Source organism: Acyrthosiphon pisum, chromosome X (assembly GCF_005508785.2).
Source record: "Acyrthosiphon pisum isolate AL4f chromosome X, pea_aphid_22Mar2018_4r6ur, whole genome shotgun sequence".
In the NCBI taxonomy this organism is placed as follows: Eukaryota; Metazoa; Arthropoda; class Insecta; order Hemiptera; family Aphididae; genus Acyrthosiphon; species Acyrthosiphon pisum.
The window spans coordinates 66,270,200-66,284,939 of NC_042493.1; the positions used below are offsets into that span (position 1 = coordinate 66,270,200).

Genomic DNA, 14,740 nt, shown 5'->3' on the forward strand with positions numbered 1-14,740 from the left:
TGGCCAAATATGTATTACGAGAACCCAATTTTAATGTTTATGACCAGCTGAGGTCTAATAGTTAGGTTCCTACTTACAGCACTGTTATCAAATTTTTATACTTTGTCTATTTTTACCTACGTTTATTCTTAAAAATAATATAATATAGAGTCGCATAATATAATAACATTATTCTAGTGTTAAATAAGAATATATTTAATATGATAAAATATGATAAAATATATAATTTGTAGATATAAATATAAGGTTAAAGTACAATAAATATATGTGGCTTATTTATTATAATACCAAAAAAATCCATTCATGTTCCAGAAACAAAATATGCAGGTAGTGGGTGGTTTAATGAACGGTGATTGGGGTATAAATTTAAACTCCGAGGCAGGTGGTTCGATTTTTACAATGGTGACTTCAGGGCATCCATTCGGATTCGTGCAATCGTCTTGTTTCACAGGTTGCTTTTTTCCCAAATTACACGGCATACAACTACCTAAATGACAGGGGGCGATTGACGGATCGCATAAAGCCGCATGCACGGACAAAATCAATCCTGGTCCTATATTATAATATAAAAGCAAAATGATCATTAGTAAATTATTTAGGTACCTACAATATGCATTATACACTAAAGAATAGAATCAAACCTCTATTTATTATTTTTATTTAGGTAGCTAACATGCTTAATTATAGGTAGATGTAATACAAGCATACAATATAGCCTTTCAGGTAGCCTCAGTACTTAAATATCAGTCGTCTTGATATGAAAATATAACAAGGTAAAAATGAATAAAATTTCTCGTATTCAACACTTCTTAGTAAATCAGAACAAATTATCTGAATTATTAATAAGATCACGTTTAACAGTTCTAGACGTTCTAGCGCTTATTTATAATATTATTGTTAGTTAACAGAAATATTAAAAAGCAGGTAAGTGAATGACGCTCTGCTGTACAGTAGATTACAAGTGGGTCATTGTATAATGAATTGTATTAGACTTGAATTCAATGATATAATATCATTGTATAAGAAAAACGATTCTGAGCGGAAACAGTTTGTCAGTCTGGATTTTTTATATTGTTATTATTTATTTTATCATGTAAGTAGAATTAATATTAAATATTATAATTTATTATTCGTTTCTATGGTGATAAACAAAGCGTTAGAAATTAAAATCCCATTTTTAGCGTTTTTTCGTAATTTTTTGGTGGTTTTTCCCGTGACGTTAAATAACTATTGAGAAAATCGAAAAGGGATCTCTTTAAAGTACCATATTCATCCAATTTGCTAACAGATAAGGTACTGTATGTTGAAATCGAAACACTCCTTCTGGTAGAAATTTTGTATACAGGATATATAAAAAAAATAAATAAACACCATTTTAAAACCAATAGCTTCCTCACTCCGCTCAGAATCTAAAATTAAAATAATTAAAAACTAAACAAAAATAGTAATAAAAACATTTTTACAAAACCTCAAAGCTGTCAAATATTTTGCACTATAAGTAGATTAACCACAATATTTATGTACCTCCCTAATAAATAGTAAAAAAAAATGTAGTTTGTATATAGAAATATTTGACTCAATCATTTATTATTCTAATATTTTGACAAATATCGCTTTTTAAAAATGTAATAAATGATTATTTTTTATACTGATGGTGGAATAATGAATAGAATCAATCAACAAATAGGAGACAAATAATTCAAACATTGTAGGTAATAATCTTTTTTACCGTAAAATCTATTTGAATTGATGGAAATAATATAATTTGAATTTAATAATTGTAATACAATTATTGTATTATAAATTAAAAATAATTATTGAAATAACATGTACAACAATTAAACTATTACACGTACGTACACGATATTTGTATACTTAAGCCTTTACTTAATTTCATTACTAACCTGTGATTAATAGAAAAACCAAAAGATTCATGGTGTATTTGTTCATGGTTGAAGTCAAGAGAAGTTATTAAAACGATATTTAATTCTTCTAATAATTCGTAAAACACAGAATAACATCAGTTTACATCGGCTGTTTGACCAGCAATGGTATGAATGCTGGTATGGGCGCTATGCTGTAGCGCTAGGGTCAGACGAACTAATTTGGTACTATCGTCTACACATACTCATATAAAATGAAACTAGAATGTGATCGGTGGGTGATAGAAAGGCAATTAGGATATTATATACACGTTGTATATTGACAGACGACATAATTATCTTAAAATGTATAAGCGTTAAAATACAGCAGACATCTGAACATTAAAAAAATAATCATATCAATAGTGCATTGTTTACCTACTAATGGGCAAATAATATATATTTAATGTTTATGTATACCTACATACCTATAGTTTAATATAATATAGGTACAAGGTACATCGTACATAGTCAATAGTCATGATTCAGTGAAATACAGGAAATATTATTATCATCGTATAAAGTACAGAAGACAGATATTTTATTATTGTATCGTTTTGGAGGTACGTAGGTACCTACTATATTCGACAAGTATTTCAAGTTTTTAAAACAAACATTAAAAATAAGACACATTTAACATATTAAAACTTTACATAAAACATTTACAAGAAACAAGTGACAACTACACGTCATATACATAAGTTATGAATCATAACAGTATCAAAACCACCAATCACAGTGTTGGATAATATAATATAAAAACTAATCTACCAGTTATTGTAACATACAGTTATTATTATATCATACCTATCTAATAATAATACCTAATTTTTTATATCATCGGTATTTGGTAAAAACGTTCTGGCGAGATATTAGATAAAATGTTGGCACCTATCCGTCACACGCCATATATGTCATTTTTTAATTTTTAATTTTATTAATTAACCCGTGGCAACATAGGCCATTGAATGGCTGTTTTGATCTGTAGGGGAGGGTACTGGAGATTTTTTTGTAAACACGTGTGTTTTTGGTTTGGCAGAATTTCAATTGGAAACCCGTAGGTTTCTGCCATGCCTGGTCGGTAGATGGCAGCCTCTCTATCCAAACAGATATCTGCCCGGAGAGAAATTCCACCCGTGACTGAGATTCGAACCGACGACGGTGCGCGTCGAATCCGACGCCTTAGTCCGCTCGACCACTCCGTCCCCCTAAAGTAATTCATAATTACTGATCCTGAAATGAAATCTTAACATAATATTGGCCTTTTTTCACTGGTATGAATGATATCTGTTTTAAATTATGCAAATAGTTTGTAGTTAGGTACCTTTATCCATTTTTTTTACCTACCTATAATCTTTATAGTATATTTACGATTTAGACTATATTTATTTTCGTTATAATTAATATTATAAGTTATACCTAACAATCTAGATTAAATGGAAAATGGTTAATGTTAGTAAACTGTCGTTAAAAAAAATAACACACTACTCTTACAGATTGTATAATGTTTATTGTTAAAATTATTATGTTGGTAGTAGATATAATATCTTGTACCTTGTGCCTACATGTACGTTGTACCTTGAACCTTAAGACATAAGCGACATAAACGCAAATACGACATGAACAAAAAATAAATAGGAAGTATAATACTAATGAACGCCGAACTCCCAGATAACCATACCTAACAAATTGTCAATTAATTTAATGATTATGATAGACCGTCAGAGTTTTTTTGTTTTAACTTATAACTTATAACATAAAATTGTTGGTATGTACTCACAACTTAGTAAGCATTCACAATTCACATAAGATAAACCAAAAATTAATTTTACAAAAACTATTATAAATAAAGGCGTTTTATACATTTTATTTAATGAATAAAAATATACATATTTAAGAGAAATTACCAGTGGTTACATTTTAGAGATAAAAATTTATTGCCGATAGGATTCTGGATAAGGATATTATACGAACTACAAAATATATAATATGTAGGTATTAAAAAAACCAATTTTATGTTGCTCGTTGCTCAGTTTATAATATTATAGATTAATTGATGCCTTACTAAAATTGTAAAATGAAAACATATGTATGTATGAATTATTTTCCTTCAAACACGAAATTAAAAGGGCATCTCGTAAGGACATACATTTATAATGGAAGACAAGTAGAATAGAATATACCCGTTTAAATGGACAATTTGTATTTGGTATATAAAAATATTATAATGTTAATTTATATTTATTTATATTAGGTATCCACCATTATAATTTTACTTAATATTGATTATTGAGGAATTTAAATATTTTTAAATATATAAATTATAATTAAAAAATCAATCATAGTAATATTAATATTTATACAAATTATATTTATTTGGCACTTTTGACATTTATTGCATATAGTTTTATATAGATTATAGGTGCATAGGTATTTGAATTTTGGCGCAAATTTTATTATATTATGTAATTTTTACACTTTTGAAGTTTATGTCATATAGCCCTTTGTACCATGGTACCTACCTACTGCCTTATAATGATTGGATATATCACCTAGAATCTCATTGCAACTAGGAAGATATTTTTTTCATTGTTTTTTGTATAAAACACAGTTCATGTATTCAGGGGCGGATTTACCCATAGGCCACCAAGGCACTGGCCTAGGGCGCAACTTTTTAGTTAATTTTTACTTTTTAGTTTTTCATAATTTCATAATTCTATTTACCTGAATTTATATTTTATATTATTTTTTTTTCGTATACAATTTGCACGAAACTAGAGAATGGCTCACGTAGTCATGTCGCAGTAACGTTTTAATTTATAAGTTATAATAACCTTGCCGTTTGAGTTTAATCCTGCGACCAGCGCGCGCCGCCACCGCTAGAGGTTCGACATCGACACTCGACGAGGCAGTTGCCGGCGTTGCTTATGTTAATACATGGGAGATGGTATATGGGTGTGCGGCGTAAACACGTACAATATTGTGAATGGCGCATGCGCAAAACGCCAGCCAAGGCGGTCAAATATACTGCCACGGGCCGCCGAGTACATTACTACATAGTACATTGTATATAGCCGCTCTACTATAGCTAGGTGGGGGACAGCTGCTCGCACAGTGCTTAGTGGAATGACCCGCCTCACCCCGCACACACCACAATTAGAATACTGGAATTAATTCTGGAAATCAGGTGTCTTGATAAAGTAATATTAATAATAATAAACATTGCGACGAAATCTGCTAATCGATTATGATTATAGAAACTAGAGTGCTCACCACCAAATCATAGATAATTTTGCTATAGATAAATCAAGGCGCAAAATGATTTAATTATTGTACAAGTGTACAAATGTACCTATGCATAATTGTATTAATATTTATTTGTTTAGTTGGTATGTATAAATATAAAAATATCTAAATACAATTTTTATAGTTTTGTTTTAGTTCATGGAACATTACTCCCCCCCCCCCCCCCGTGGGAGCACGCGCTAGTGTTGTAATGCCTAGAGGCGGAAAAATGGCAAGTCCGCCTCTGCATGTATTATTGATTAGAATATTAACCTATTAGGATCCTAGATTAACTAAGTGTGATCTAGCGCATTAAGTTTAAAGTTTAAAGTTTAAACTAATCTATTCAGGTAAAATGAATGGCGAAATCAGCGTTGAATAAACGTAGGTACACTGTTCAGGCATAATAACAAAGAAAATAGTTCTAAAATAGTATATTATATTGTTCTTTACCAAGATTAAGCGTAGGTATGTTATTTGTACCCCTAACACAGAATTGGTTCCCGATAAAAATTGCTTATCCTATAATAGGTACAACTGTACGAATTGGTTCCTTTAAAGTACAACTAGGTAATCTGATAATCTTTATGGTATTTTATTAGGTTTTACAATGTCTGGGAAATTTTATAAATAGAATATAATATTATCTAATACATTGCTAAAAAGGAAAAGTTTATTGGTGAAAATATTAAAAACTGAATAAGTATTTGAATGTACTGCTGAATTTCAACCCTTCATACCATATCTTTTTTTTCATTATTATTTATTGTAATTATTGCCGACTTATTATGATACCTACCATATAATATTCTAAATTATCTTATTATAGGCATTAAAAATACGTATATAGTGTATATTATTTAATGTACATACCTGCTGGCTAGTGATACTTTTAATCATACCTATATATATATATATATACAGTCCTGAGTCTGGGTAAAATGAAAAGGATATTTTTGTAGGTTGAATACATTAATTTAACATAATATGTGATGACCAGATTTGGGTGAAACAGTTTATATAAATTTATAGTGCGCGTTTCTTGTTCAGCAGGTCCAAATTCACCGATTGATGATAACCATCAGTGATTGTGATATTACTGCAATAACTATTCGATACCTAACGTGTTGGTATTTTTTAGACAACAATACAATTTCTGTGATAAATTTAAAGAGTCAAGAGTTTTATATATTTCAAGTGTTGGTCAGGTCGTCATCTCCGTGGTTTCGCCCGAGGGCGTTAGAGTCATTCCTCGGGATCCGTCCGGTCGGGTGGCTGGCGGTCTTTCCGGGCGCCTTGGAGCTTCACTGGCTAGTGGCGGTCCATGCCACGCCGGGCAGTTATAGCGTATTGGCTATCCGGATCCTTGGCCGTCGGCGATTACTTTACTCCGAGGTCTGGCTTCGGGTCGGGTGCCGTCCGTCGTCGGTCGAACGTTGAGTTCGGAGCCGTCCGCAGATCGAAGTACCGTTTGATGTCACACCGAGAGCCAAACCACGACAGAGCCACGCCGTGCACTGTCGACAGGGATTACACTTCGAGGACGTTCGCTAAATAATGTTATTTAGTAACCGATTAGCCCTGAGAGGTGTATTTCGGGAGAAAACGCCGTGCGATGTGGCGTATAGGCCATTTACCGTCATGAGTGATCGCGGCGGCGGGCCGTGTAGATTCGTCGTAGTCGGCGTAAGGCTGGTGGGTGCTGTCAGCTGCACATCATGGACGGGGCTTGTAACCGTAGCGGTGGTGTGACGTCCGTGAAGTTGACACCCCCAGTTTGAGATATCGACTTCAAACCAGTCCCAATATTTTGCAACTGATTTGCAACAATTTGCAACACCAGTTTTGAAATTTGCAACTTCACCCATTCTCCGGGAAATCCGATTTCCTGACAGGGTTGCCAACTTCACGTAGCATCCCCACTTTAAGCTATCGACTTCAAACCTGTGCCAATATTTTGCAACTGATTTGCAACAATTCGCAACACCAATTTTGAAATTTGCAACTTCGCCCATTTTACGGAAAATCCGATTTCCCGATAGTAGTACCATCAATTATCACGGACATTTTTTTAAAATTATTTTTATTTATCAACGTTATAAATTATTAATCAATAATAGCCAACTCAAAAATAATTTAGGTACTGATTTATAAAATAAAATATAATTCATAAAAGTTATAAAAAAAAATTGTCTCAAAACAAACACAGCTAGTAAACGAATGGTAAGCAAATTCATTTAAATCTATTTTTGAAGTGGCCAAATAAAAAAAAAATACTTTTGTCTAAATTTTTTATTAATGTACCCACTTACAAATAGTATACAAATAACAAAAAACAACTTTTTTAATATACTAGGTAACTATAACTAAAAATACCTTAACGTAATCTGCCTGTTATCAATTTTTTTTTTATTTCATATAAATGTTTTATGAAATTAAGTTTTTTTAATTCAATATAGATTTTCTATGGTTTGTTATTTTTATTTAAATTTTTATTACGATTTTTATACGTGTTTTTTGCCAAACAACAAATTGATCTAATAAATCGATAGGAACTCTGAAAACAGATTTGAATTTTTTTTATAAAAATATGTACTTAATTAAAATAAAAATGTTGCAAATCAGTTGCAAAATATTGGCACTGGTTTGAAGTCGATAGCTTAAAGTGGGGGTGCTTTAAGTTGGCACCCCCGTCGGGAAATTGGATTTCCCGGAAAATGGGTGAAGTTGCAAATTTCAAAACTGGTGTTGCAAATTGTTGCAAATCAGTTGCAAAATATTAGCACTGGTTTGAAGTCGATATCTCAAAGTAGGTGTAACTTCAAGGACGTCGGTGTGTTGATTTTCTGCTGCGGTGGCGATTCCAGACCTCTGATTGGCTGAACAGGATCACTTATAAGATCGTCGCGGCGGCTGGTGTCTTCGTAAGTCTTCCTTCTCAAAATTGAAAATTCAATTCAGTCTGTTGTATAGTTTCATTGAAGTCTTGAGAGTTTTTGTGGACATGGAAGAAGTTGGTTTCGTTGGCGGCGGAATGACGGTATATAAACACATTACCGTAACGACTAGTAAACAACAACTCTAGTAAATGACAACTCTATTTTCAAACTCAACAAAAAGCTGCTGAACAAAACCCCAGCCATTCACCCTCTTTCTGGCCCAAACTCACTTTTATACAATGCAAAAGATAAAGCTGAGCTCTTCGCCGCTACTTACGAAAATCAATTCACTGAGAATCCGGGACCATCTATCCCTGCTGTTATCAACTTTGCCCAAAGCATAAGAACTGCCCCTTCACCTGACTGCTTCACATCCCCAGGTACGGTACAAAAAATTATAAAAAATCTACCAAAACGCAAGGCGCCAGGCATCGACCATATCTCAAACACAGCTATACAGTTTTTACCTAAATCCGCGGTTCTTTTATTAACAAGAATATTCAACGGATGCATGCGCATCGGATACTTTCCGATTTCCTGGAAACGTGCAGTCATCATCACAATTCCAAAATCTGGCAAAGACCACCGCCATCCTGCAAACTTCCGCCCAATTTCGCTCCTATCATCTCTGTCAAAAGTTTTTGAAAAGGTCATCCACTCCAAACTCAATGCCGTGATAGGCCCCAAAATAAGACCAGAACAGTTCGCCTTCCGTAGCCACCACTCGACAACCCATCAACTAGTTGGCTTGATTGACCGTCTATCAGTGAACAAAGAAAACAAGCAACGCACAGCAGCCATTTTCTTGCACATAGAAAAGGCATTCGATCGAGTATGGCACCCGGGTCTGTTATACAAACTTTACCAACTGAACACTCCGGCCTACCTACTGGCACTTATTAAATCTTTCCTAGAAGACCGAAGCTTCATTGTACGAGTAGACAACGAAACATCCAGCGCTAAACCTATAAGAGCAGGCGTCCCGCAAGGCTCCTGCCTCTCTCCGCTACTCTATTCCGCATACACTAACGATATACCTCTAAACAGTAACGCCACACTCTCGCTCTTTGCTGATGACACTCTGTTAACCACCACCAACCGCAACCCCTCAAGAGCAGCCATCCAGCTCCAAAAACAGATTGACATAGCAATGGCCTGGTTCCAAAAATGGAAACTAAAAGTCAACGCTCAGAAATCAGTGGCAGTTATGTTTAACCGCCCTAGAGGCTATACTGACTTCAAACCTCAAATAAACGGACAAATTATAGAGTGGTCACATAGCAGCAAATACCTGGGTTTAACTATAGACCAAGACTTAAAATTTAAAGATCATATAAAAAATTTCACTAAAAGAGCAACAGCAATCAGAGGAATGCTATACCCGGTCCTAAACCACCGCAGCCCGATACCCATAAATACCAAAATCATCTGCCTCCAACTGTACATTGGCTCAGTTCTATCATATGCCGGTCCTGCCTGGGCGCCATTACTGTCACGCTCTAGCTGGAGGAAGGTTGAATCGGTACAAAATATTGGCCTACGGACAATCACCACCTCACCCTGGTTCGTAAACAATCTCGCTATTAGAAAGTCCTCCCGAGTGGTCTCCATCGAGGAAAAAATCAAGAGGAATAGCAAGACACTGTTTCAAAAAAACCTAACATCTCCCCACCCACACATCCGTGACCTAGGTCGTACGAGAGCAAACCCACTCTTAACCAAAAATAACACTCGCCATCTAGATTGGGCACATTCCTAATTATCTGCAAATACTAAGCTAGAATAAACACCACCAGTCATAGGCTCACGCCTGACACTGGCACATAGGCCCCATGGCCGTCTTACAAAGCAAAGCAAAATGTACTTCACTTCAATTCAAACCTTCAAACCGTCAACATCTCAAGTTAAGAACAACAAAGTCTGAAGAAATTGAATAAACACCGGTCGAATCCAGTATCCAGTGAACCAGCCAACGTCGATCTGCGAAGAAGCGAGCTATCAAGCGCTCCAACGAAGCCGACTACGGAACAACAGCAAGACCGCCGACAACGTAGACCACACTGGCAACGAAGTACGGGTTAGGTTAGGTTATACCATATGACTGACGACGTGTATTTTGTTCAGCACCACTCAGGGCCAATCGGCTATCAGGCATTATCTTACTCATAGACACCTGACGAACGTCCTCGAAGTGCTGACAATCCGCGCAAAATCGTAAATACGGGCAACGTCGTAATAGTTTTACCGAGACCACGGTGACATCGGCTCCAACGGCATCGAAGCTGAACCATCCCGGCCGACGGCTAATACCGTCAGATAACCACAGGAATAAGTGAAAACGGTCCTTCTCAGGACCACTATATACATACATAGATCCCCCAAACACGCCTGTTACGGCCACGCTTTCCGGACGAGACTCATAGAGCGGACGCCACTTCTATAAGCGGGCCCGATGTGTGCCCTTAAGTCTCTTCCCCATCCCGTAATAATTGTATCTAACATTGTAAAATATTCATATTCTTGTACGGGGATCCTGATGACCGGTTGGTCGTCGGACCCCTCCCTTCTACTGTAAAATATGAATCATTAATATACATAATGGAAAAAACACGTACATTTTATACTGAAATAAAATAAGAGTTATCCATTATTACGTAGCGGTGCCACGTAAAGTATGAGCACCGTTTCAAACTGTCAGAGGTTTTCTTGCTCACGGGGGCACTGCTGTGCTGCTACACTACCGCATTGCTCATCTACCTACCACTCTTCGCACCAATCTTCAATCTACCTCAATAACAATCAAAATTCATGACATTGAAATCCTCGTAACTGCGGTCTACAAACCTCCCAACCAAACGCTTGATACGTCTGATCTAGACACGCTTACCCAAAGCTCTGTCTAGTCAATCTCTGCCGGTGACTTCAATGCCAAGCATCCTCTGTGGAACAGCCACACTACCAACACTTCGGGCTCAATATATACAACCACGTGCTCCAAAATAACTATGCGGTCAATTCCCCTAATTCTCCGACCCACAACCCTTACAATCAATCCTACCAGCCTGATGTGCTTGATATCGCCCTCACAAAAGTCCCTTTACCAGTCGCGGTAACCAACCTAAATGATCTCTCATCAGATCACAACCCGGTACTTCTCGAAGTACTTGGAACTCCAATAGCCCCCGACCCACCTTCAGATAAATTCCACATCAACTGGCGCAAATACACCGACCTCCTTGCAAACAAACCAGTGGATATAAATCCTAGCACTGCCAATACTTCAGAAATCGACAATGCCATCGACGATTTCACATCCTCCATCCACTCTGCAATCCTGTCAAGCTCTTCTTCGGTGTTGAATCTGAGATGCAGATTTAAAGCACTGCCCTCATTCGTCACCGAAGAAACTAACTAAAAAAATCGCCTTCATCGAGAATGCCAGCTCTACAGGAACCCTGCAGTCAAACGCCGCTTAAATTCCAAAATCAAGTTTATCAGAACTATGCTGTCTACCCATAATCAAGATGAATGGGACATGTTTCTCGATACTCTAAATCACAATGACGGCTCGGTTTACAAACTTAATAAAAGTTTACTACACAAACGCCCAGCCACATACCCACTAGCTGGTCCGAACGGTCTAGTATTTCAGGCAAATGAAAAGGCTGAACTTATTGCAGACTCTCTAGCGGTTCAATTCACACCTAACCCTGGGCAGCTTCTTCCTGAAGTCACAGAATATACTCAACATAACCTCACCGAATCTCCAAGCCACAACATGTTTTTATCCCCAGGCCTAATTTCATCGCTGTTATCAAAACTCCCGAAAAATAAAGCTCCTGGTGTAGATAAGATTACCAACACCGCGCTACGACTCCTGCCGAAAAATATGATCCTGACCCTAACTAAAATCGTAAACGACTGCCTCAAGCTGTGCTACTTCCCAACAGCCTGGAAGAGAGCCATAGTTGTCCCCATCTCCAAACCAGGCAAAGACCCTCTCAAACCGGACAGCTACAGACCAATCGCTCTACTATCGTCCATCTCCAAAATCTACGAAAAAGTTGTCCTCTACGAACTTCAAAAACACCTGACAGACAAAATCAGACCGGAACAATCTGCCTTCCAGCGTGAGTACTCCACAACCCAATAACTGGTAAAATTAACAGATCACATCTGCAACAACCTCAACAGCAATATCCATACAGCCTCAGTCTTTCTCGACGTTGAGAAAGCATTCGACCGGGTCTGGCATGATGGTCTCATACAGGGTGATTGATTAAGCGTAAAACACTCATTATCTCGAAAAGTATTCACTTTTTTCAAATTTTTTTTTTTTCAAAATTTTAGACCTATGCTGTTCTAGAATTATATAATTTTTTTATATTTTTCACCCTTATATTTATTAGGAAAAACACTATCAACTTTTGATTTTCAAATGGTAACTTATACTTTTAATTTCATAAATTAATAAAGCTATTTTTTTTATGAATTATCAAGTTTCAATTTTCATTTTTCATTAATCCATTGATGAGATATAACTCCTCAAAGTTGGGTAGTTTTGGCAGGTGTTTGTGTGTTAATGTGTTATACCTAGTCGGTAGATACCGCAATAATTAGGATTTTTATACCCTAGGGCAAAAGAAATTACATTTTTCATATTATCAATTCAGTAAGTACTGCAAACTTAAGTTGTCCTCTAAATGTATTTTATAAGTCCCATTTGGCAAGGTTCGCTCAGATCGCCCCACTGAATGTGTTTGCGGCATTGATCATAATAATACTTATCAATTACAAAGACCAGAAGCTATAAGTAATAAATTCGATATTGTTCGACCTCAAGGTATATCGTTATCGATGATAACCGTTGTACCTAATCTCTAGACAGTAGTCACTATACAAGTACTTATTATAAGTAATTGGACCATTACTGTCACTCGTCATATGACGCGTAGTTGCGTAGTTGCGTGTAATCATCTTGTCCCCACTGGCTACTACAAAGTACAAAGTACAAAATACCTACGGGTACGATTGTACGAAACAATACGGTGATGCCTGATTAGGCTGATTCACAATTAGGTAAAAGTCATAGATTAGCTGTTATTTGTATTGTTCATTTTGTTCTGTGCACGGTTACAGATAATATCTATAATATTACCATGCTTCATGGTTACATGATAATATGTAAGTATACCTATTACCAGGTTACTGTGAAGCACATGATATACGTTGAGAAGATAAACCTGATAAACGGTTAAATTATAGGTTAGGTTATATTATTGTTATAAACTTGTAAGATTGTAAGAAATAATTGAATTGTGCCAAATATTTTAAATGATTTGATTAAATGGTTAATGTTAATAAACTTTTACTTTTTAATATTTTTCCTTTTTAAGTGTTAAAATTTTAATAATGCACTTTTTTATAAATAAAGTTCAATAAGCCATAGTGAAATCTACCTACTAGCACACACAATTTGGAAGATCCTCTGTGTTAATATGATATTCATACAGCTATTTCTAATTACATTAAAAAATGCCAATATTTTGGTAACAGTGAAAAATAAAAATATTGCTTCACATATTGGATTAAAATATCACTACAAAATAAATTAAGTAATTATACATTTAAGCTGTAATATTATTTAATTATTATATTGACAAGCACATTTTGCAGGTAATCAGGTTAATTGCAAAGAAGTGGAAAAAAATCTATTAGGATTAACTGCACATTATAACGTATACATAATATATTATGATTCCAAATCGGAATTTGAATATGCCATAGTGAAATTTACTATCACATACAAGTTGGAATATCCTCTATGTTAAAATTATATTCATACTGCTATTTCTAATTACATTTAAAAATACCAATATTTTGGTAACAGTGAAAAATAAAGATATTGCTTCACATATTGGATTTAAATATGACTACAAAATAAATTAAGTAAGTATAAATTTGTTTAACTGTAATATTATTTAATTATTATAATGACAAATAAATTGTTTAGGTGTAATCAAGTTAATAATTGCAAGAAGTGGAAAAAACTCTACATATTAGGACTAACTGCACATTATAACTTACACATAATATATTATGATTCTAAATTGGAATTTGAATATGTTATAGTGAAATCTACTATCAAATACAATTTGGAAGATCCTCTATGTTAAATTATATTCATACAACTATTTCCAATTATATTTAAAAATACCAATATTTTGGTAACAGTGAAAAATAAAATATTGCTTCACATATTGGATTTAAATATGACTACAAAATAAATGAAGTAAGTATACATTTGTTTAACTGTAATATTATTTAATTATTATAATGACAAATAAATTGTATAGGTGTAATCAAGTTAATAATTGCAAGAAGTGGAAAAAACTCTACATATTAGGACTAACTGCACATTATAACTTACACATAATATATTATGATTCTATATTGGAATTTGCAAGATGTGGAAAAAAATCTATTTGGACAACTAACTGCACATTACCAATGATATTTATTGAAAACTAAAAATTGTGCTAGTGTTAATGTTTTATAATTTTTATGTTATTTTATAATTAATTTAAGTGAGGT

The 14,740-nt window shown here is 34.8% G+C and overlaps 1 protein-coding gene across 1 annotated transcript; it reads right to left on the reverse strand.

Annotated features, from left to right (window-relative positions):
- Positions 1-235: 235 nt before the first annotated feature.
- LOC107884157 lies at positions 236-2,046 on the reverse strand. The gene is made up of 2 exons (XM_016805697.2): positions 1,905-2,046; positions 236-553 (listed from the first exon to the last, which is right to left on the reverse strand). Exons 1-2 carry the CDS (start codon positions 1,948-1,950, stop codon positions 273-275), a joined length of 327 nt encoding a protein of 108 aa, XP_016661186.1. The 5' UTR covers positions 1,951-2,046; the 3' UTR covers positions 236-272.
- Positions 2,047-14,740: the final 12,694 nt, after the last annotated feature.

Coding starts and splice junctions, on each gene's coding strand:
- LOC107884157 (XM_016805697.2), bottom strand. CDS start 1,950: ATGAACAAATACACCATGAATCTTTTGGTTTTTCTATTAATCACAG. Junction 554..1,904: donor GGTTTTTCTATTAATCACAG/GTTAGTAATGAA, acceptor ATTATAATATAG/GACCAGGATTGATTTTGTCC.